Source organism: Phyllostomus discolor, chromosome 5 (genome assembly GCF_004126475.2).
Source record: "Phyllostomus discolor isolate MPI-MPIP mPhyDis1 chromosome 5, mPhyDis1.pri.v3, whole genome shotgun sequence".
NCBI lineage: Eukaryota > Metazoa > Chordata > Mammalia > Chiroptera > Phyllostomidae > Phyllostomus > Phyllostomus discolor.
In genome coordinates this window covers 88905490-88928171 of record NC_040907.2, presented here as the reverse complement: position 1 = coordinate 88928171, position 22682 = coordinate 88905490, and the positions used below count along the sequence as shown (strand labels likewise).

The 22682-nt window shown below is 46.6% G+C and overlaps 1 protein-coding gene, 1 long non-coding RNA gene and 1 other non-coding gene across 6 annotated transcripts in view; 2 read left to right on the top strand and 1 right to left on the bottom strand.

Annotated features, from left to right (window-relative positions):
* SSR1 (signal sequence receptor subunit 1) overlaps window positions 1–10579 on the top strand; it is a 37164-nt gene extending 26585 nt beyond the window's left edge. For 2 of the 4 annotated variants that reach the window (XM_028511337.2, XM_036026526.1), the window contains one exon: window positions 9820–10579. In XM_028511337.2, the coding sequence (XP_028367138.1) occupies window positions 9820–9844 (25 nt within the window). In that variant the 3' untranslated portion in view covers window positions 9845–10579. Of the gene's footprint in view, window positions 1–9505; window positions 9540–9819 lie in introns of those variants that run through there. The other 2 variants (XM_036026525.1, XM_036026527.1) reach the window with 1 other exon arrangement.
* LOC118500743 lies at window positions 15–2651 on the top strand. Its single transcript, XR_004903329.1, has 3 exons — window positions 15–100; window positions 1609–1616; window positions 2626–2651. It is a non-coding gene; the product is annotated as an uncharacterized LOC118500743 (long non-coding RNA).
* LOC114498377 lies at window positions 4265–4455 on the bottom strand. The gene has a single exon (XR_003684793.1). It is a non-coding gene; the product is annotated as a U2 spliceosomal RNA (small nuclear RNA).
* Window positions 10580–22682: the final 12103 nt, after the last annotated feature.

Below are 22682 nucleotides of genomic sequence, written 5' to 3'. Positions count from 1 at the left end.
TTTTTTATATAAAAACCTAGACTTCTATAGTAACTAATTATGTAACCTAAAGGTCTGGAGCTTTTCTTTTTTTTGGATTTAAGGATTATTTAAGAAAAAGGTTTAGCTACCCTTTTTTAAGGCAATAGGAAAGGAACTCATTTCTTAACACTGCATCATCAGCCATGCAGTGTCACAACAGTTCACTGAAGGAAGGTGGTATTGTTCTTATTTTGTAGATGGAAAAAAAACCTTTTGAGTTTAAGTAGGTTGCTCAAGGTTATACATTGAATGTGGATTCAGAGCTGTCTTATTCTAAAATTCACATGTTCTTTCTCCTATACAATGCTTAAGATGGAAATTTTTTTAAATGAAAATTTTATAAAGCCAAGCATTTGGGCAGCTTCCAAATACTTGGTTTTCCAGAATCCAGCAACCAGAAAGTTCATATAATGCCAGTACGGAATATACTGTATGTTCATGCTGGCTGTGCTCTACAATAGTGTATAAATGCCACTCAATTCCAGAGCACAGTTAAACTCCAAAGAGTCTTCTTTGTTGCAAATTTATTTGTATGTTAGTGTTTATGGTACGTATATATAATTTTGGGGAATTTGATACTGCGTTTTTATATGATAATTGTCCACAATACCCTAGATAATCTCTAACAATGACACATCTCTTTAAATGTCCCCTTGATTAATAAAATCATAGTTTTTAAAAACATTTTCTTCAAAATAGATTTCCTAGTTTGATTGTATTTGCAAGTTCAAAGATTCATCCTCACGTTAGAGATGGGAGTGAAGTACCTGTTCTTCAGGTTATATGACCAGGCAATGATAGAACTGGGATTATAGGTTAAATTGATAAATCATAGCCAAAGATGATTTGACTAGGCCTTTTTTTATTCCCTTGCTGTTCCTTACATAGATTTTGGTTGGGGCACCTGTGACTGTCATCTTGTTGACATATGTATCCCCCTCTGCTGGACCGTGAGCTTTTGTCTTGTTTGCTTTTTATTCCCAGCTTCTAGTTGACAATGTTCAGGTGGAAACCTATTAGAGGTTTCAGAGAAAGAACAAGAAGATGTGGGCCAGTTTTCATAGGCCATTCATCCACACATTATGTTCAGAAGTATTTCTGGTGCTAACCTGAGCCCATTACTAGTTCTGTGAGGTTGCACGAAGAGAGATGATAAGAGTGTGCTTAGCTTGGTGGTTAGGATGTGGTCAGCCCTGGCCTCTAATGCATGGTGACCTTCGGAAGGCAGCTTATCTTTGGAGTCTTGGTGTGTGCTTTTTAAATTTCAATGAAGAGATGCTTGAAGTGTGGATTCCAAATTGTCTGAATCTGTTACCTATATACTCTTAATAAAATGCTAGGTGATTCTTAAATCTAGTTTACTCAGCAACAGAATAAAGAACTAAGATATAGAATGGACTCGTGTCAGGCTACCTGGGTTCAAAGTCCCCGCTCCCTTTTCTTAGTTGGAGGTGAGTAACCTCACTGGGCTTTAGTTTGGGCTGCTTAGAACGTTGTCCAGGACATAGGAAACCATGTGAGTGATTGCTGCTGCTCTTGTAAAGCATCATATTGTCGTAACATTCCGTGAAGCATGTGGGGGACAAGTGCATGTGGTATTTTTTTGACTTTGATGTGGAGTGATAGTTGAATTCTATTGAATAGAAAAGTTAAACAGTATTCTAGTTTAACAAAAGTGTAAGTTTTAAGATGGATATGTAATGTGGCTAGTTCTGTGGGTTTAATAATGAACCAGAGTGTCGCAGGTTCGATTTCCAGCCAGGGTACATTCCTGGGTTGCAGGCCAAAACCCCCAGCAACGGCACATTGATGTTTCTCTCTCTCTCTCTCTCTCTCTCTCTCTCTCTCTCTCTCTCTCTCTCTCTCTCTCTCTCTCTCTCTCTCTCTCTCTCTCTCCTTCCCTTCCCTCTCTAAAAATAAATAAATAAAATCTAAAAAAAAGTTAAAGAAGTAACATTAATTTAAAAAAAATGAACCAGAACCAGAGCAATAGGGCTAACATGGGGAGTTTTTGTTGTAATAAATCTGTTAGAACCTATACACCCCATTGAGAGTTATCCTTTTCAGAACACTTAGAGAGGCTGCATGTGTTCCAATGTTTCCATTTTTGGAACTTAGAATTTCTTTCAACTTCAGACTGTAAGCCACCCAAGAGACTCAGTCTTACTGTTTTTCAGAAATCCGTTTGGTCACCCATCCTGTTCGCCTTGTGGCATTTTAGAAAGCAGTGAGAAATACCTCAGTCAAGAATAGTATTTAGATTGAGCAGCTGTATATCAGGCCTCTGCTCTCCCACATGTGTTTTCATTGAATTCTCACAACTACCCTAGATAACCCCTTACCCGGGTTGAAACAGCCTCAAGGAGACTAACCCCAAACCAACAAGTCACAGATGTTTATTCCCTCCATAGGCCTCCCCAGTCTAACTTTCATTCTTCACTAACAGGATTATCCCATTTATCCAGTATTGAATCTTAAGAGTCCCAAGTACGGTGACTTACATGTAAGAATTTAAAATTTTTAGCTTTGCTATGAATTAGATTTCAGTTATGCCATTTCAAAATCGAACAATTTAAGAGCTTAAAAAAAAAAACCTGAAATGAGCCCTGGCTGGTGTGGGTCAGTGGATTTAGTGGTGGCCTATGAACTGAAAGGTCGCTGGTTTGATTCCCATTCAGGGCACACGCCTGGGTTGTAGGCCAGGTCCCCAACTGGGGGCATGTGAGAGGCATGTGATGTATCTCTCACACTTCGATTTTGATGTTTCTCTCCCTCTTCCTCCTTTCTTCCCCCTCTCTCTAAAAATAAATAAAATCTTTTTTAAAAAACTGAAATAACTTAGGCAATATACCTCTGGTTCAAAATGTGTCTTTTTATATATTTTCCTAAAATCTTTAGGTCTTGAAGGGTTTGCTATTTTAATTCTAATGTTTATGTACTTAAACTATGGTTTCTAGCAGTGTGTTTTCATCAGGCTGCTTATGACAAAACTTGTGCAATGTGAGCTTTTATCTGTTGACTGAGAATGTTACCTGGCTAGTACAAGTGAGGGTTGTGAATCCATAAAACTCTTGTGCAGCTTTGAGAAATGTCCCTACTGAAGAAGTATGTGGAAATCACAGTTTGGTAAACCCAAGAGAAGCTTTTTTTTTTGGTTACTTGCCTCAGTCTGACCTAACACTTAAACTAGTCTACCATCCTGGCAAATGCATCTTTTTTATTTAAACAGCCCTTAATTAAAGGTGATCTTCAAATTATTTGTGTGCAATACAAACTGTTTCCTGAAGTGCCAACGCATATTACAGTTGGGTCTTTTTCCCCCTACATCTTAAAGATGAGAAGCACAAAGGAAATCTAAAACACTAAGCAAAAAAGAAGAGCTAAAATAGTTTAAATTATCCCCTGGAATTTGTAAAAAGCTTCACACGTTTTCTGCTTATAAGATTTTAAGTATTTTAAGTTCAAGTCTTATTATTTAACAAAGATGATTAAGGTGATTTTAAATGTGCTCTTTGGCTGTCAGCTAGTTAACTTTTCAGGTGACAATCATGAAACATGTAGCGAGAGTTTCCGTTCTCAGTAGTCGTGGAGACTGAGTGCTTGGACCATTTCCATATTTTTAAGTGAGCAGAGGTAGGCCTTTGATTTAACTTCCTTGTCTGTGTGTCAGTGAGTTCAGTAGTACCTAGACACTTCTTTACAAGATTTTAGAACTGAGTTAGAAAAAATAACTTCTGGTTAAGGTTTGTGAAAACTGGAGAGTTAGTCTTTTTAACTATGTGATGTTCTCAGTTTTCTTCTGAAAGGGAATAGGAAGAATCAAAAATATTTAATGAGGATGGCAAGAACCAGCATTTAAATATCTTCTCTACAATGCTTAAAGTGCTCAGGATTAAGTAAATTTTAGATTTGTCCAAAATCTGAAAAGAAATACACAAAATGCTAAAGCAGTTTTTGTGGTGAGGTGGTGGATTTTTTTTTTCTGTTTTAAAGTGTAATGTACATATATTTTATAATGGAAGAAGTAAGTGTAAATGTTAAATTTATCTGAGCCTTTTACAATGAGTGTGATCGTCACGGTGCTTGTGGGCAGCTTTTCTGTAATGCAAAAAGAAAATGAGCCCATTTTTAAAACTTGAGTGTCTTGTCACTACATATTCAAAGAAAATCAAGGTAGATTATTGCTGGAAAATACTTGAAATTGTTTTTTCTTTAAAGGAACCCAAGCTTCTTATCTGTTGTTATTGTTATCATTATTTCTGGAAGTACTGCATTACCAGGTTGATGTGTGGAGTGGATGGAGCAATGTCCTTATTCCATCTCCTAGTTCCAAAAATCCATTTAATATATTGTCCTCAGATAAAGGACATATCAGATATTAAATTAATAAGAACAGGTACTATGTTTGATGTTAATCCAAGGCTGAGAAGCAAGCCACCTTATTTTTTTAAATTAACATGCCACCCCTAACTACAGCTGGTTTTGTGCCAGGCAGTGCGCTAAGTGCTGCTACTCCTGTCCCACCCTTTGCCTCCTGGTCCCTCTGCCTGTCTGGCTAGAAACCCTCATCTGGCCCCCTCTTGCACTTGTGTGAACTTGGAGTCTCCACCCACTATCATCCATCGGCTCTCTGGGATCTTGGTCCTTACCTGCCTCTAGCCTCTCCTCTGCTTTCTTCCTGCCCTGGCCTTGGCAGTGAATCCTCTGCCCCCGTCTCAGCCCCTACATCATCCCTTGCTTGTTCACTAGCCTTCTCTGACATGCTTACCTCATTGAAGGTGAGCACCTGCCTCACACCACTCTGCCTGTTGTCCTTATCCCCTCACCACTGTCTGAAATGACTGTCCTTCCATTACCTGTCACACTCTTGAAATATAAGCTTCATGACAGCAATAATTTTAAGTCACCAGGTCACCAACTCTAAAAACAGTACATGGCACATGGTAGATGTTTAATTAGTATGAATTATCACAACCATACAGTGAAGTGGGCATACATCCTTATTTTGTAGATGAGGAAATTGAATGCCCAAGTTAAATAACAAGTCACTCTGACAAGTGGCAAATCTGAGACTGGAATACAGGCCCATCTGTCCAGAGCCTTCACATGATACTGCTGCCTCATAATATGGAAGTTCTGGAATTGAATTGTCATGCTCTGGGTTCACATATTCCGAGTCTCCTCTGCACATAATGCACAAACCTTGCAGGCTCATGCAGACGGGGGCACCTTGGTTTTACACTGCAGCTCCACTAGGAAGTGCTTACCAAAATGAAACCAAGGAAACTGGCCAGCAAGCACCCAGGAGCTGTTGTGTGGTTCGCATGCAGCCCCTTAGGTGAGTTCTAGAAAAGGAAGTTTGAAACAACCAGAGCTTCAAAACGAAAAGTTAGTTCTGGAATTGTGAGTTATTGTGTTTTGCGGCCTATAAGATGAACCCCCCCCACCCCACTTTGGGAGGAAAACGGGGTGCGTCTTATAGTCTGGATATAGCATACCTGGCTCACTGTGGGGGGAGGGGGCAGTGGTCTATGTTATTTATGTTATTAAATATTTTACCACATTTGTTTCTTCAAAAAATTATTTTCCTATTTTCCTCTAAAACAGGTGCATCTTATGGTCTGGTGTGTCTTAACAGTGCTAAAAATACAGTACAACCTTAAATATTTCTCCCTTAAATGCATAATGACAGGCTTAGCGAATTATATACCAAGTTGAAACAACTAAAGAAGCTCACTTTCATCATTCTAAACCCGTAGTACTACTATGCAAGAATTCTCCAAATGATTTGAAAGCATTTTAAAAGCAGTTATTCCTAGGCTCCCCTGATAATAATCAGCATGAGTGTGTTTTGCTGCCCTCTGCTGCTCATGAGTGGCATAGCAGTGAACTCATTCCCAGTGCTGCTGCTTGACATTGCCAGAAAGGTACAAAAGGATTGGAAAGAAGGTACTACTTACTCCAACCAGCTGATGCATGCCAGTGATCCACCTCCCACACCAAAAGTAGACATCAAAATGAAAGATACTGCTTTTGCTAAGACACCAATGAAATGGTTTGGGTTTTTAAGTTATTTGAATGATCATGTCAATAGAAAGATGAATGCTGTAAAAGGCCCCCTGTGGATCACCTGGGAGCTAGCCAGCCACACTCAAGATGTGTTCTCTAGATTTATCTTGTCTCCTGAGAGAAATACTGTCTCAGAGGATAGACAAAGCCAACGGCCCCCTCCATGTTTATTCTGGATGCATTAAATGTTTCACTCATTGGGCATCAGTTATAGTATGATGGTTAATTGCTGTTGGAATTAGCACTTGTTTGAATCAAGGCTCACCCACCTACTGGCAAGATAACCTTAGCAGGTCATCTAACTGGTCTTAGCCTGTTTCTTCATCTGTAAAATGTGGATAATAGTGATTGGAGTTATTATTAATATTCAATGAATATAAAGCCCTCACTATATGTCAAGTGTGTTATGTTGAATTTTTAAAGCTATTGTCCCTAAAAAAAAAAAAAAAAGAACAAACCCTTGATCTCAGTGCCTAGCCCAGAAAAACCTAATTTCACTTTGAGGAATATTTCTTTTCCTCATTGTGTAAGAAGTACTGGTTTTGCCGTGTAAAATGCACACCCGTGTTTCTGTGTGCATTATACATGGGTTTTTTATATCCATAGTATGTGTGCATTATATACAGCAAAATATGGTAGTTGTTTGACAGTCAACTAAAAATCAGTTTTTTTCTAGAACTGAAATCCTGTTAAAAGGTGTCCTCCTTTTTTTTTCTGTACTTAATGGAGGCTTATATAATATTAGAGTTGGAAAGAATCTTAAGAATGAGTCCAGAGTTTTGCCCCGTACAGGGCCCCTGTAGGGACACCTCCACCTGGCTGGGTGGCCTGTCCCATTACTGAACAGCTCAACTGTTCATTCTTGAACCCAAAGAAACTTCCTTGTGGTAATTGTCTAGCCACACAAAATCTTACATATTTCATTGAATTATATAAATTAAAGGGTCCAAAATGATTATTTGAAATACACAATTAAGATAATTGTCATTAGTTCTCCCTGCAGAATGTGTTACTTCAACAATGATTTCTGGGTGTGAGTCAGCATTCAGAAACTTAATCACCCATAAGATTAGAGAGAGTCGAGTGAGGGGAGAAGGGGCAGGAGGAATTGTGTTTGAAGTGCAGAGATCTGGGCACCACCCCCAGGTTTTCTGGCTCTAGCCCTGAGCTGTGACCAGGAATCTGCATTTTAATAAGCAGTAGTGGTTCTCACAAAGCCCCCCTATAAAACATTCCCGCAGAGCCTGAAGGTACTGCCTGGCTGTGACACAGGGAGCTCTTCTGCTGTGCCCACCCCAGGAAGCCCTGGCTGGGCGCACATGCACCATAGCCTGTGGTGGAGAGCCTGGGCTGGATTAGCCTTTTCCTTGTGCAGGTGGGGCTGCTCCACTTGCCCCTTTCGTTGGTTTTCTTTCCTCTGATCTGGGGGCTTTTCTAAACATTTTACTTACGCTCATTTCATTTTCTGAGCAACCAGCCGTGCCTGAATTAAGTTCTGGTACCACCATGTTACAGCCGAGGAACTGGAAGCACAAACGACAGCTTGCATGTGCTCTCCCATCTAGTAAAAGAGAGTAAGGCCCCCCAGAGTTTGGACACAGGCAGTCCAACTCCAAGGGTCTTGTCTACTGGCTCTGCCACAGCTCCTGGTCTCTCCTGGGAGCCTGAGATGCATGTGCGAAATGCCCAGTGTCACAAAGGCCCCTCCAACTTCACATGGGAACTGGACCTATTCCTCCCCTAACTTGTTTTCTCTCAGTAAGAGAGAAGGTCGCTTTCTCGGTTGATGCCATCACTTCCACAGGAAAATCCCTTTTTTACAGGTTCTCCTTCATCCTACCTGTTAAAAGTCTGTTAAGTCCAACTCCCCTGTCCTCCATGCACTGAGGCAGGCAGGGCCCTGCTGCCGGCCCTCATCCTGGATGCAGGGAAGCCCTTAGCTCAGCCCCTGCATGTTAAGGAAACACTTGGTGAATGTAGCTGGCTCTGTACACGATGGTGCTGGCGTGGCCTCAAGTGCTGTGAGAGCTTGGCCCCAGCCTTCTGTGCCGTCTTGTCCTTTCAAACCCACCCCCGACAAAGCCACTGTGATCTCCTTAAGATGGCCTTCTGATCCCATGCTGCTCCTCTGCTCAAACCTTTCAGCAGTCCCCACAGCCCGCAGGTCACACACCCCAGCCCACTCCTGTCTGCCTCTGCCAAACCTTCCAGCCTGACCTCTCCTAGCCCCTGCTTTGAACTGGTGTCCCAGTCGAACTGCTTGGTTCCTGCACACACCACACAGCTGCCACTTCCCATTCTTGCACAGCCCAACCTCATCCTAGAGGGGCCCTAATGATTCCCTACCCCCACCTGCTGCTTGGGGAATCACCTTTAATTTTTATACAATTTTAAACTTACTCAAAAGTTGCAAAATAGTGCAAAAAATTCCCTGTACCCCCTCACCTTCACCCAGATCAGTGTTAACATTTTGTCCCATATATACACACATGCACATTTTTTTCTGACCTATTTGCAAGTGAATTGCAGACATGCCCCTTTTCCCCTGAACACACCACAGTTGATCTAAGAACACAGTCTCTGACTAAACCAAGTTACAGTTATCAAAATCAAGTTACACACAAATGCAATGTTTTCTAATCCACAGGCTACAGCCAAATTTCACCAGCTGTCTCAGTAATGCCCCTCAGCTATTTTTTCCTGGTTCAGGAGCCAGTCGCAGACCACATGTTGCGTTTAGTTGCCATGTCTCCTTAGTCTTAATCTGAAACATTTCCTCAGTCTTCTGGGACATCGCATTTTTAAGGAGCACAGGCTCCTCGCTTTGCTGAGTGTCCTCAGCCAGAGCTTGTGTGCTGCTTCCTCATGATTAGTTAGATTCACATCATGCCTCCATGCCTAAAGGGCAGGAACAGCATGGAAGTGACAAACCCTTTTCAGTGCATTCAATTGAGAGGCACCTGATGGGCTGGCTTGTCCTTTCACTGTGAGGTTGATACCGGGGTCTTGGGAAAGGAGGGGTCTTTTTGAGTTTTTGAACCTCAGTTTTTTCCTGTCACCTCTTTGAAAGAAGCTTTGTAAAGATCTGCACCCCTACCCCAGTCAGTCACGCACACCTAGGTCAGGTGTCTGCTCCCATAGCGGGCCTGATACTGTTCACAATGACCAACTGGATCCTGGTGGTGGTGTGCCCACCCTCCCCACTCTGCGGCATGGGCCATGGGAGCGAGGACCACACCTTGCTCACCATGGCAGCTTAATAAACTTGTTGAGTAAATGAAAGAATGAGTGAGACTATTTGGGAGCCGATTCAGTTACAAAGCAAAACCCTCCAAATCTGTCCAGATGAGTCTTTGTGGTGTTTCCTGCTTTATTCATGGAAATGGCTAAATTCTTGGATTTCTTTTTATGCCAGATTGTCGATGAATGCATGAGAGTCTGACTAAATCCCAATAGAGAGGGATGCAGTATTTATCCTTCCTTTTGGGAATCACAGAATGGACTAATTGTCAAAACTTGGGACCCCAGTCCTAGAGTTTTCCATTTGTTTCTTCACCGGAAGCTGGTAGAGTGAGAGATTCTCTGGTCGTTGTTAACCGTTAATCGTGTGAAATACTTGGACTTGTAAGCACAGCATGAAGTGTCTTTCATAGTGCCACCCGGGAGGGAAGTGATCAAGGGCAGTCCCAGAGCCTCTCAGGAGATCACTGTCTCCCTTTGTTGTTTCAGACGCAGGAGGAGGGAGACGCACTGATGTCATCAGGCCTCTCTGCAGCTCTGCCCTCTCATGGTCTCCAGGTGCCCGGGCAGCGTGCTCCGCCAGGGCTGTCACAGGAAACCTCCTGGACGTGTGGTTCCTGGAGCCTGGCCATCCTTTCTGCACCGTTTTGCTATTTGTGAAACTTAGGACAGCAGCAATCCAACTTTGCTAGATTCTCTCCTGGCTCCTGCTGAGACGTCATCACCGGGAATGGCTGTGTGATCAGGGCTTTGTGGCTTATGAACAACAGCTGTTGTGCATTATTTGTGGGTAGAGATAAGCTGTGGGGGCATTCAGTTTGGCTCGCTCTTACGCCATCATGTTGATGGTGACTGAGGTCAGGAGACAGACAGCTGTGGGTGAGGTGAGCTCGTGAACCCTTGTGATGTGATGGTTGCAACGGGTACCTTAGCAGTTTCCAGTTTCATCTGAAGGAAATGTTGCTGGTGAGCTGGGTGGGGAGGGGCCTCAAAGAGCCCTGGGCAACTGTAGCAATCACTGGGTCTCCCGTGGAGGAGGAGCTCCATGCCCTGAGGAATAATGTTTCATGTGAATATAAGTCACCATGCCTTATCAGTGAGTGGGGTCCTTCCTCCCTCCACTCTCTGAGGCCTGGTTTCCGCAAGTGGGTGCTCATAAAGGGCTGGCCAGGGCTCCTTTATTCTGACATGAATTGAGTTGCATTGCATTGTGTTGAATTGGACTGAAATAAATTGAATTGAAAGGCCTCCAAACAAGTATGAATCTCTTGCTGAGAGCCTGGCCCCCGGGAATCACAGACAATCCCTGTCTTCACTCTAGCTGGGCCTGTAACTATAATACTGTGGAGAGAAGGAGGTAAAGGCAAGAAGGACTCTGTGGACCCAGAAAGTAGCAGGAGCAAAGGCACACTGTGTTTGAGGACTAGAAGAGGAGTGGCATGAAGCAGCCAGTAACTGCCCAGCCAGTAGATGATATAGACAGACACATGCACAGTGTGTTCCCATGGCGAACACACATCTCAAATGCAGCCTGTGTACTACATGCATCAGAACATTGAAATCAGAATCTCGGGGAGCTGACCCGGGAATCTGCACTTTAGAACAGAGTCTGCAAATGAATTTAAAGTTGGACACTCACTGTGGGGGACGGCGGGGTCAGGGGTGAGCCTCTGCTGGGTGGTAGGGAGCCACTAAATGATCAGAAGGTGGGAGGGAGTGTCAGGGTGAGTTCCTGTGTCCAGGGACTGACTGACTGTCCCACTGAGCACACATCAGGATCCCCTGGAGAGCTAGTGGGCACGCAGACTGCTGGGCCCACCTCTGAGATTCTGAGTCAGCTGGTCTGGGGAGGGGCCTGGGTACTTGCTTTGCTGGTAAGTTCCCAGGGGGTGATACTGATTCAAAGGAAACTCATCTGAGAGAAACTTCTAGGCATCTAGCCAGACTGAAGGGGTCTTCTGAGGCTCTCAGGAGTCAAGACACAGTATACGAACATTTAAATTTGACCAGATGTGTCTTTCTTATCTTTACACGGATTCTAGGTTTCAAAGCCTCTGACGGAAGTGTGGCACTAGAGCATGTGACAGACGCCAGTGTTAGCTGATCACTGTGGCATGCCTGGACCAGGCTGTCAGTGGTGCCTTCTGGGGCACTTGGCATCCTGGGCTCAGGCTGTGCTGTCTCCCAAGCAGGCCCTGCAGAGGCCTGTTGCTTCAAGGCCACCCAGATCTTCTAGGGATCCATGCAATGCCCGGGTTCCTGCAACCTGAAATGGTTTTGGTTTTCCTGAAGTAACAGGTGAAATTCCCAGATGCTCCTTGGAAGGGCATCACCCCTGGGGCCTGGTCACTGCCTAGATCCAGAGGCATTTATTTATGAGTAGCCCACACAACTGAAATCGGGCTCCACTTGAAATGACAAGTCTGTTCTTGCCACCATACCATTTCCCACTGACGTGGAGCTCAGCGCTGCACTCAAGCCCAAAGGCACAATCAAACCAATTCCCAAGTCCCAGGTTTGCAGGTCCGTCTCCCGGGACTGCTCATGGTATCAGTTCTGTACCAGTCAAGGATCAATTAAGAGGGAGAAGACCACTAATTAATTTGAATAGGGAGCCCTGGCTGGTGTAGCTCAGTTGGTTGGTGCACTGTCCCATAGACCAAAAGCTTGTGGGCTCAATTCCTGGTCAGGGCACAGACCTAGGTTGCAGGTTCAGGCCAGTTCTGGCATGTACAGGAGGCAGCCAGTCTATGTTTCTCTCTCTCCTCTCCTCCCCCTGCCTCCTCCCTCCCTCCATCTGACAAGTTGCTGGTGGTGCCACATGTGTGGGTGGGGTTTACTGGAAATCCAGCTTCTAGGCTCCTGGGGCAAACTGTTCATGGAAGTATGTTTGTGGAGGGAGGACTGTGAGCTGTGACCATTGTGCCCTGCAGGAGCCTGGTGCAGAACCTGCTGAATGAGTCCAGGAGCCCTCCCCTCTGTGTCTCTCCACTGTCCTCTGCTGACAGAATTTAGCATTGCCAGCAAAGGACAAAAATTTAAAGGGCCCAGATCCACTTTCTCAGAGCAGCCAACAAAGGGTAACCTTGGAACTGCACTAAATTGACAAATGGCACAATTCCCAAAGATTGTTTAGTTCTTGACAGGAGAGTCCAGGTTATAGGAGTTTGGCAAATGTATTCTTTGATCGAAGGAATCAAACTGGGGACTGGAAGGGGCCCTAGGAGCTTCTCTGTCAAATCCCTTCATATCATAGATGCCAAGTGACTTCACTCAGGCCACACAGCCTGTTCTCCCTGCCTCACTCTGTCTTCCATGGGGGTCTGCCATTTAAATAAGCAAGTAGACCATTAACACCCGTCTTAAGTGAGGCACCCTGAGTCAGAACACCTCACCCTGAAACAACCTGAATCACAGATTGTCTAGTTATAGGCCATGGGAATATCCTGACTTTCAAAACACAAAGACAAAACTCACTCGCTTGTTTTTCTGGTTCTATAAAGATATTTTAATGAAATGTGAGGGAAAGACAGTGTGACACATACTCTACCTACTGAGCTTGGCCCTGTTGGCCCAGGAGGTTTGTTGATTTGATTCACACTCACCTGGCACAGCCCTTGGAACGTGGGCCGTGTGTTCTCCTCTTATGAATATTATGACAACCATTAGTAGTAATGCTGTAATGACCCCCAGCATTTATCAGTGCTGAGTACCCAATCCTCTGCTATGTGCCTTACAAGCAGAAGCTCATGAGAGTCCATTTTCTTCTCTAACCCAAAAATAACCCAGAAAGTCAAACCAGGGAAGTGTCTCAGTCTGCTAGGCTGCCATAACCAATACCCTAGTCAGGGTCAGGGGTGTGGTTTAAACAACACTTATTTCTCACAGTCTAGAGGCTGGAAGTCCCAGGCCAAGGTGTTGGCAGGTGTGGCTTCTCCCAAGGCCCCTGTGCTCAGCTTGCTGGTGACCGACCACCTTCTCCCTGTGTCCTCACATGGTCTACCCTCTGTGCAAGTGCATCTCTGGTGTCTCTGTGTCCAAACTTCCTCTTCTTTAAGAATACCACTCAGACTGGATTAGGGCCCACCCCACTGGCCTCGTTTTAACCTAATCATGTCTTTAAAGTCCCTGTCTCCCAGTACGGTCACATTCTGACATACTAGGTATTGAGTTTTGGAGGCATATACTTCCTTAAAAGTTTAGAAACAACAGAAGTAAAAAATCACCGAAGTATTGTAGTAATTAATGAGAGTTTATTGTGCAGACACTAAAAAGAGTTTGCAAATGAGAGCACTTGAACCAAAACATGGAAGGAGGCTCAAGGACATAGTATTATAAAGCAGCTTATGTAGTGAGGAGCCAAGTCACTTTATTCTTCACAGCGATTGGTTATAATGTCAGAATTTTCAGTGCCCACCTCATATCAGCCTTGGGAAACAGTTCAAGTTTTTCCTATAATTTCCAGAGACATAATCAAGAAATGACCCAAGTTAAGTTGGCCTAGCAAAATAAGCTAAAGTAAGCTTTATTTGTGTGACTGAACTGGTTCTGTCTCTCAGGGAATATTCAAGGCTGGTCTCTGATTGTTCTTTATTTTGACAAACTGAACATATGAATTTGGGGGTGGCGGATACAATTTGGCCCATCAAAGGCAATATTTCCTTTATTATAAACTTGAGTGTATACGTGGTGAGGGACTTTAAATAATAATTTAAGAAGCAGACTTCCCGCCAAGCAAACCAAAAGAAGGACAATTACAAACTTAAAAACAAAAAATAACCAGAACTGCCAGTGAATCGAACTGTATGGAAGTCTGACAACCAAGGAGTTAAAAAAGAAACATTCATTCAGACTGGCGGAGATGAGCAATTGGGGTTGAGAGGACATGTAGCCAAGGTGGTGGCTGGAGGACTGGGTCAGGGGAGGTGGAAGCTGGTGGAGCAGGCAGTCCCACATTTGTATGCAGATAATCTGGGAGGAACAACTGGGGCGTGAGACAGACTGTGCAACCCAGGGTTCCAGTGCAGGGAAATAAAGCCTCAAAACCTTTGACTGAAAAAAAACCTGTGGGTGTTATGGCAGCAGGAGAAACTCCCAGACTCACAGGAGAGTTCATTGGAGAGACCCACAGGGTCCTAGAATGTACACAAATCCGCCCACCTGGGAATCAGTACCAGAAGGGCCCAATTTGCTTGTGGGTAATGGGGGAAGTGACTGCAAGCTGGCTGAGAGCCCAGCAAGTGACATTGTTCCCTCTTTGACCCCTCCCCTACACATAGTGCCACAACACAGCCATGTGGGTTGCCCTGCCCTAGCTAATGCCTAAGGCTCCACCCCTTACAATGTAACAGGCAGGCTGAGACAAAAAACAAAAACAAAAACAAAAAAAACACAAAAACCTGGCCCAAATGAAAGAACAGATCAAAGTTCCAGAAAAAATACCACTAAGCGATGAAGAGATAGCCAACCTGTCAGATGCAGAATTCAAAACACTGGTAGTCAGGATACTCACAGAAATGGTTAAGTATGGTTGCAAAATAGAGGACAAAGTGAAGGCTATGCAAAGTGAAATAAAGGAAAATGTACAGGGAACCAACAGAGACAGGCGGGAAACTGGGACTCAGATTAACAGTTTGAAGCAGAAGGAAGAAATCAACATTCAATCAGAACAGAATGAAGAAACAAGAATTTAAAAAAAAAATGAGACTGAGGAGCCTCTGGGACAACTTTAAACATTCCAACATCCAAATCATAGGGGTGCCAGAGGAGAAGAGGAAGAGCAAGACATTGAAAACTTACTTGAAAAAAAATAATGAAGGAAAACTTCCCCAACCTAGCCAAGGAAATAGACTTCCTAGCAAAGGAAGTCCAGGAAGCTCAGAGCGTCCCAAAGAAGTTGGACCCAAGGAAGCACACACCAAGGCACATCATAATTACATTACCCATGATTAAAGATAAGGCTAGAATCTTAAAAGCAGCAAGAGGAAAGGAGACAGTTACCTCCAAAGGAGTTCCCACAAGACTCTCAGCTGATTTCTCAAAAGAAACCTTGCAGGCAAGAAGAGGCTGGCAAGAAGTATTTGAAGTCATGAAAGGCAAGGACCTACATCCAAGATGGCTCTATCTAGCAAAGCTCTCATTTAGCATGGGAGGGCAGATAAAGTGCTTCCTGGATTAGGTAAAGTTCATCATCAACAAGCCCTTATTACATAAAATGGTAAAGGGACTTATGTAAGAAAAAGATGATCAAAACTATGAACAGTAAAGTGACAGTAAACTCACAACTATAAAAAACTGAACCTAAAAAAACAAAAACTAATCAAACAACCAGAACAGGAACAGAATCACAGAAATGGAGATCACATGAAGGGTTATTAGTGGGGAGGGGAAGAGGGAGAATGGGGGAAAAGGTACAGGGAATAAGAGGCATAACTGGTAGGTACAAAATACAAAGGGGGAGGTTAAGAATAGTGTAGGAAATGGAGAAGCCAAAGAAGAACTATATACGACCCATGGACTTGAACTAAGGGGTAGAGAATGCTGGTGGGGGGAGGGGTGCAGAACAAAGAGGAATAAAAGGGAGAAAAAAAATGGGACAACTGCAATAGCATAATCAATAAAATATGTTTTAAAAATAATTTTAAGTAGCATCTATCAAATTTAAGCTGCCCTTACTTATCTCATGATCCTGTGAAGTCTGTCTTTAGATAAACATGAAAAATTTTCTGCCTCCTAACTCTTAAAAATACGTGAAGTCCACCCTATTTTTAGAATTCTAAGCAACTTCTTGGTGAGCTTCTCTCTAGTATTAATAAAAATTGAACTCTGAGCCCAGAATTTCCCGGCCGCAATACTATGTACAAGATCTTGTCCAACAGTCCTGGGACACCAAGGAGACCCATGATTGCCACTGGCCAAGGCTCCTCCCACCCCCAGGGGGCATCAGGAATGTGTTGCCTCCCACAGACTATGCGGGTGCAGAGGATGGGCCCACACTCCCTCAGGGAGAGAGGGGAAGGCGGGGACATTCGTCCGAGTCCAGGACCCTGCTCAGGGCTGGGGCAGGGGCAGGGCCAGGACTCACCAGCAGAGGGACTCAGCACCTGACTTTGCAAGACGGCTCCACTCGGGGTCTCCCAGTGCCTATTAGAAAAAGAGAAATTCTAAAATGAATAGATAATAATTTTGTTAACATATAGAAGAATTTAATGTGTAAAGTTAGTTAGACTATGAATCCTTTTCTCTATAATCAGATGTGAAATTAAGGTGTGTCATTCCCCAGCTCTGTGAAATGACTTCAGCTGCCATCATCTGAGTCACAGCACTCATAAGGGTTTTGTCGTCTCCACATATCCCTAGATATGGAAGACTGTGGGTCTATCTCAGTGATGGACTCAAGGATTCAGGGAGGCTTGGGGACTGTCATTTTAAAGGGCTTCTACTTATTTGAAGCTCTGTATGCACCTTATGTTCTGAAAATGGACATTTTATACCCATTTTGGAGACAGATATCAAGGTCCAGAAGAGCAGAACTGCACACAGACAGTGGGGCCGGGATTTGAACTCCGGGCTCTTTGGTCCCAAGTCTGGGAAACTTTGTACTGTACGGTATCACCCTCCAGGATACTGGTCAATGGCAGGTTCCAGCCATCTGCACAACAGAAAGCTCTGGGGGTGGGGAGGAAGAGTGAAGTTGGATGGAGGTTAAACGCACTCTCAGTGTGCGCTGGAATCTCAGACACTGATGGAACTGGCCTGTGGTGGGGCCCCGTCACGTGGCATCTAAACAGCCCCCAGGTGAGTCCAATACACAAAGAACAACCACCTTTTGTGAACAGCAGGCAGGAAGTTCAAAGCAACAGTGTGCTCTCTGAGAGTGAGTGGGAGTCACTAATCGAAAACTGGTATATCATCCTGGCTTGGGCAAAAACACCAGTGCTGCTGCTGGCCTGCTTTGGGGACGAGCCAAAACCTGGTGTCCCATCCACTGCCCAAACCACACAGCCCCTCATGGATGCTACTCAGGCTTTGTTTCCATCTGTGAAAATAACTATTGAATAGTTAAATGTGCAGGGCACTGGGCTAAATTTTGGAGGGGGCACCAAAAAGTGTAACTGCACCTGCCCTGTCCTTCAGTCTAGTTGAGGAGACCCAGTTCAGCCAAAAAAAAAAGGGGGGGTGAGGAAAAGACAAATATAGTAAGAATGAAGTGAGGGATATTTCAAGGGCCAGAGTAGTCAGGGAAGGCCTCCAGGAGGAAGTGGGACTGAAGGCACAGAATTGGATTTGGGAAAGCCTGGGGGTGTGGTCATTTAAGAGAGCAGTCTATCAGGAGACAGGTTGTGCCAGATTTAGCGAATAGGGCTTGCAGGTCATTTTCCAAGTCCTGGGGCCATTGGAGGTGTGGGGCAGCAAAGACTCTTGAGGAAGATTTGGGTGTGTGCCAGCTTCCACATGTCAGTGTCCCCACCCATGGGGCCCCCCTACAGCCAAGCACTCACTCCTAGTGACAGTGGCTGCTGGGAAGGAAAAGAGAGGTATTTGCTGTCAGGAGTCAGGTGACTGTAAGCCGGGTCTGAATCCTGACCCCTCCCCCCAAAACACACATTGCCTTATCACAAACGCTCACCAAGGCTCCAGTGTGAGGGGTCAGCTTACATTTTTCCAGGGGCAGGAGAACGTGCTGCTACTTCTGGTGGCTCTGCAGACAGGAGAGGAACTGGAAGGGCTACTTCAGATACTCCCCTCGTCTCCCACGGTGTAGGGCAGGGCTGGGCTAGAGCACTCCCATCAGCTCTCTCTCCAGGCCCTACCGCTGCCCCTGGCCAGGATGTGGGGCGGCCTGGTTTCTGCCTTCAGCAAGGACTGCCTTTGGAGAAAACCTGGTCTGCCCTTGGGATCTTGTTCACTCTGGTTGCTCTGCCTAAAGGCTTCAACTAACTCCCCAGTCCTGCTCCCAACGAGGCAGCTGGCTTTCTCCCCCTGATCCTCTCTTTTCTGGAAACATCCCGATGCCAGGGGTAGACCCTGTCCCCGCCCCCAGCCATAGCTGATTGATTCAGGGTCCCCCCTGACTTCAGCCAGCTCAATCGGATGCCCTTGCCTGGGAATTCAAGAGGCAGCAGGGAGAGACCCAGACACCCTGAGGTGTCCTGCAGAGAGAAGAACCTGGACACCCACAAACTTGAGTCTATTTCTGCTATTTTGCATTCAAAAAAGCCCAAGCAACTGCACTAGTCCTTCCCTCCACCTCACTGTCCTGCCAGCCTTCTCTCCTCTCTTCCAGGCACCCCGCCCCCCCCAACCAACCCCTCCCTGCCCTCCCAACCCTGAGGCAGCTCAGTGCTACAGTGAATGAAGGCCCTCTTCCTGGACACACCGTGAGGCTTGTCTTGAACTGAGTTGCATCTTACGTTGCGAAGCCGAGCAGGGTCCTTGGTGCTCATCACCTGCACTGCTACTGACCCAGCCCTAACTGGCCCTTGTCACTTGGTCTTTGTGGGGGCTGCTCTGTACCTCCACCCCAGGTGCCATGCCCTCCTGCCTTCCACCTTGCTCTTTGCAGGTGACAGGGACTGCACCACAACAAGGGAGCCATCTCACCTGAATTGTTCACTTCCTACTCCTCAGCCCCAGGTGGGTCAGGGTCAGGGTTAGGGTACTGCATTTTCCACTCTTCCTGGGTTCCCATCTCAGAGGAATATGGTGCCCATTCTTTTTCTTTTCTTTTTTTTTTTTTTTTGTCTTCACTAAGGGCATTTTTTTTTTATTGCTGAGAGAGAGAGAGAGAGAAACATACCAGAGACCTCTGTGCCTATGGGTTGAGGCTCCAACCAACAGAGCCACACTGGCCAGGGCGGTGCTGCTCTTGAGAGCCAGGTATTCCTTTTCTTCCCTTCTGCCTCCTCCAGGACCTTGCTGAACTTTTGCTCTTGCCTTATCAATGATTCCCTCACCATCAGGAGACGGAGTTTTCTTCACTGCCTTTCAAAAACCCATGCTCTTTCTCTTGATCCTTAAAAGCCTCTCCAGGACCCTGCAATCCCCTCTGGTGACAGTCTTACCTGGATCCCTCCCATCTCTGCCGAACTCCACATTCATATCTTCACCTCCAGTCCCAGCTGCTCTCCTCAGGCTTCTGCCTCCATCCCTTCCGCACAGGTGGTGGCCCCAAGTCACCAAACCCAAGGCTGGTCTTCGTCCTCCCTGCTGATGGGAATGGTCACCCCACCTGCGCACCCCTTTAGGCAGTGCTGTTACTGTCCTCTAACTCTCTTGTCCTCTAACTCTCTCGTCCTCTAACTCTCTCTTTCCGGGGGTGTTGTGTCTCTTTCTGGCCCTCCTCCTCCCCACCCCCCACCCCCATTATGATCTTCATTCATTCCTAGAGCAGCAGCTCCTACAGGACTCCAGGTGGCCCTAGCTCTCCCTGCCCCCAGCTACAGATGCCTGGCCTGCCCTCTCCTTCCCCTCCTAGGGCCGCCCCATGTTTTCCTGCTGGGGAGTGTCCCATTCAGGCAATTTGGGGAACTTGACTCACCCACTGCTCCAAGGATGGCCTGTGAACCACAGATGGGCATGTGGCTTGTGCCAGCCAGACAAATACATCCCGTGTGGACGTAGACCTTGCAGCCGGGTTTGCCAGACAGACGAATGTGAGGCTCAGCTGCTGTGTCCCCTTGCTGCCATGTCGGAGACCCTCCCTGAGGATGAAAGCAGTGTCAAGACAGAAGAAGGGTGAGAAGGAAAAAGGCAATCCCAACACCGTTTATGTGGATGCTGTGAGCAGAGCCTCTGCTCTGGGACTTCCAGCAACGGGGGCTAACCCATTCCCACTTGTGCATAAGCTGGTCTGGTTGGACTCTGTCACTTACCATCAAAGGCCTCCTACAGGCACCTCAAACAAGACTGAAGCCCCAGTTGCCATGAGCCAGCAGCACCGCTTCTCCTCCGGGTGTCCTGGCTTCATTCAGGGCCCAGGCACGTGCCCCTCTGACCACGCCTCTCTCCCTCCAACCCTTGTTCTCCGCAGCCTAGACTATTCTAATATTTTCTTCAGTGGGCTCCCTGTTTCCGCTCTACCTTACACTCTGCTGCTGCTTGCATGCTTCTAGAATGCAGTTCGGACCTGCTAACTGATATGCTTAAGGTCTTTCAGTGGCCCCACTTGCCACCAGAATCTGGCTCCAGTATTCAAAGCTCTCCTAATTCCTTAACTCACTTGCTCAGCATTTTTCACTGTTCACGGTGTGGGTCAGGCAGTGTCCTCGCCTACCCTTCAGCCACTGGCCCACCCCACTGGCAGGCCGGGCACCCTGCACCTCAATGCCCCAGCACTCTCCCCCAGGTGGCCTGGCCCTGGTCCCAACCTCCCCTTTGCCCCGCCTGTGGAAACTCTCCCAGGTGCCTCTCTCCAGGGCTTTTGAGTCCCCAACCGGAAGTATCCTTCCGCCTCTGAGCGCCCAGTGCTCCTGTACCTTGAACAACGTTGTCCAACTACCAGGTCACTTACCCACGTCTTTCACTCCACACTCCTGCTGAGCAGAGTCGGTGTTGCTCTCATCTTTGGATTTCCAGTGAGGGCCTGCACCTCCTGGGCACACAAAGGCATTTGCTGAATGAGCAAAGGCGTGGGCACACCCTACCACGATGCCCCGTGAGCCCCAGCTCCCTCCTGTCCTCTGGCTCCGCCTCCTGCGCGGTGATGTGACTTCCCAGAGAGCCTGCGTCCTGCCTGGCTGGTCAGCATCCCAACCCTTGATCCTTTCTTTTCCGCAGTTAAACATAAAACTTGCTCTCTGCGTTCTCCTGGTACCCCCCACCCCGCCCTCACCTTGCACTGGTGTCCCAACACAGCCCAGTGCAAGGAGGGAGGGTGAATGCGACGAGCGCAGAGGATTTTTAGGGCAGTGAAACTACTCTGGATGATACTGTAATAATGGGTTCATTACACATTTGTCCAAACCCACGGAATACACAAGACCAAGGGTGTTCCCTGGTGTCAGCGAAGGACTCTGGTGACTATGATGTGTCGTGTAGCTTCATCATTGCAGCAAATGCCCCTCTCTGGTGTGGGGTGTTGATAATGGGGAGGCCGAATACATGGGAAGTCTCTGTATCTTCCTCTCAGTTATGCTGTGAACCTAAGAAGTTCTAAGACTGTTCTAAAAACAGTCTTATGAAGAAGAGACAATACATAACAGGAAAATTTGGCATGGTGAAATTGTTTCAATAAAAAAATTACTAAGTGTTTTCCTTTTTCTGCTTTTAGGACCCACATCCTCCCTTGTTTTTGCTTTCACTCTCTCCTTTTGCAGGGCAGGGCCCGGGCCCCTCTCTGACTCATGCCTCCCTTCACTCCAGTCACAGCACTTCCCCACCCCCACTGCAGCCCCACTTTCCCCCAGCAGGGTGCAGACTCCTGAGAATCCGGACATACTTGGGGTGGGCGAGGGAGCTGGGGCAGTTCCGCTGGCCCGTGTGGCCCCTTGCGGCCTGCAGGTCCCAGAGTGGGAGGACAGGCATCACTGGTGAGAGGGCACAGGCCACACGTGACAGAGTCCTGCACTGTCACCAAGAGCTCGGGATGGGGCTCAGCACAGGCCTTGTGTGGTGAAGACAGAAAGTAGGCAAATGCAGCGTGACTGCTGGTGCGGCTGAGCCTCAGTAGTGCTGATTGTGAAACTAGGTAGGTGGCATTTTCAGGAAAGCAGCAAACGCCACTGGGTACAGACCCAGGGACAGCAGGTGAGTTCTGGGCTCAAGGTCAGTGGGGAAACAGCAGTGTCCAGGCAACCCGCAGCCTGGCGGAGACACTGAAGGGGTGCTGGGCGCTGGGGAGGGCTGACGGAAACACGGCCCTGGGTTCTGGACCTGTGAGCAATGGGCTCCAGAGAGAGGAGGACAGAGAGGTGTCCCGGCACCAGTGCAGGGACACAGGCCGGGTACTTGGAGTTCAGTGCCCTGAGGCACCATCTCGAAACCCTTTATGATTTTGCCATTGAACTAGATGTTGTGGGTGAAGGGCGGTGACACAATGGAGTGTGCTTGGAGCCGTGGCTCATGTGTGGGCCTCCCGCCCTCCCAATGGGGTCCCGCCTGATGGGGTCCTGGCCGTTGGATGCCCACCCTTGCCTAGAGATGGCAGCTCCCTTGGGCCCTGGTGGAGGCCTGGGTGTGGACAGAGGAAGGGTGGGCGAGTGTGTCCCATGGGCCTGGGTTCCAATGAGGCCCCAGGTGCCTGTGGCCACAAGGATCTCCGTGTCCAAGAGGATATGATCTTAAATAGCTAATTAAAAAAAAAAAAAAACCATAGAGAGAGAGAGAGTGAGGTGGTGGAGGAGGGAGAGGTA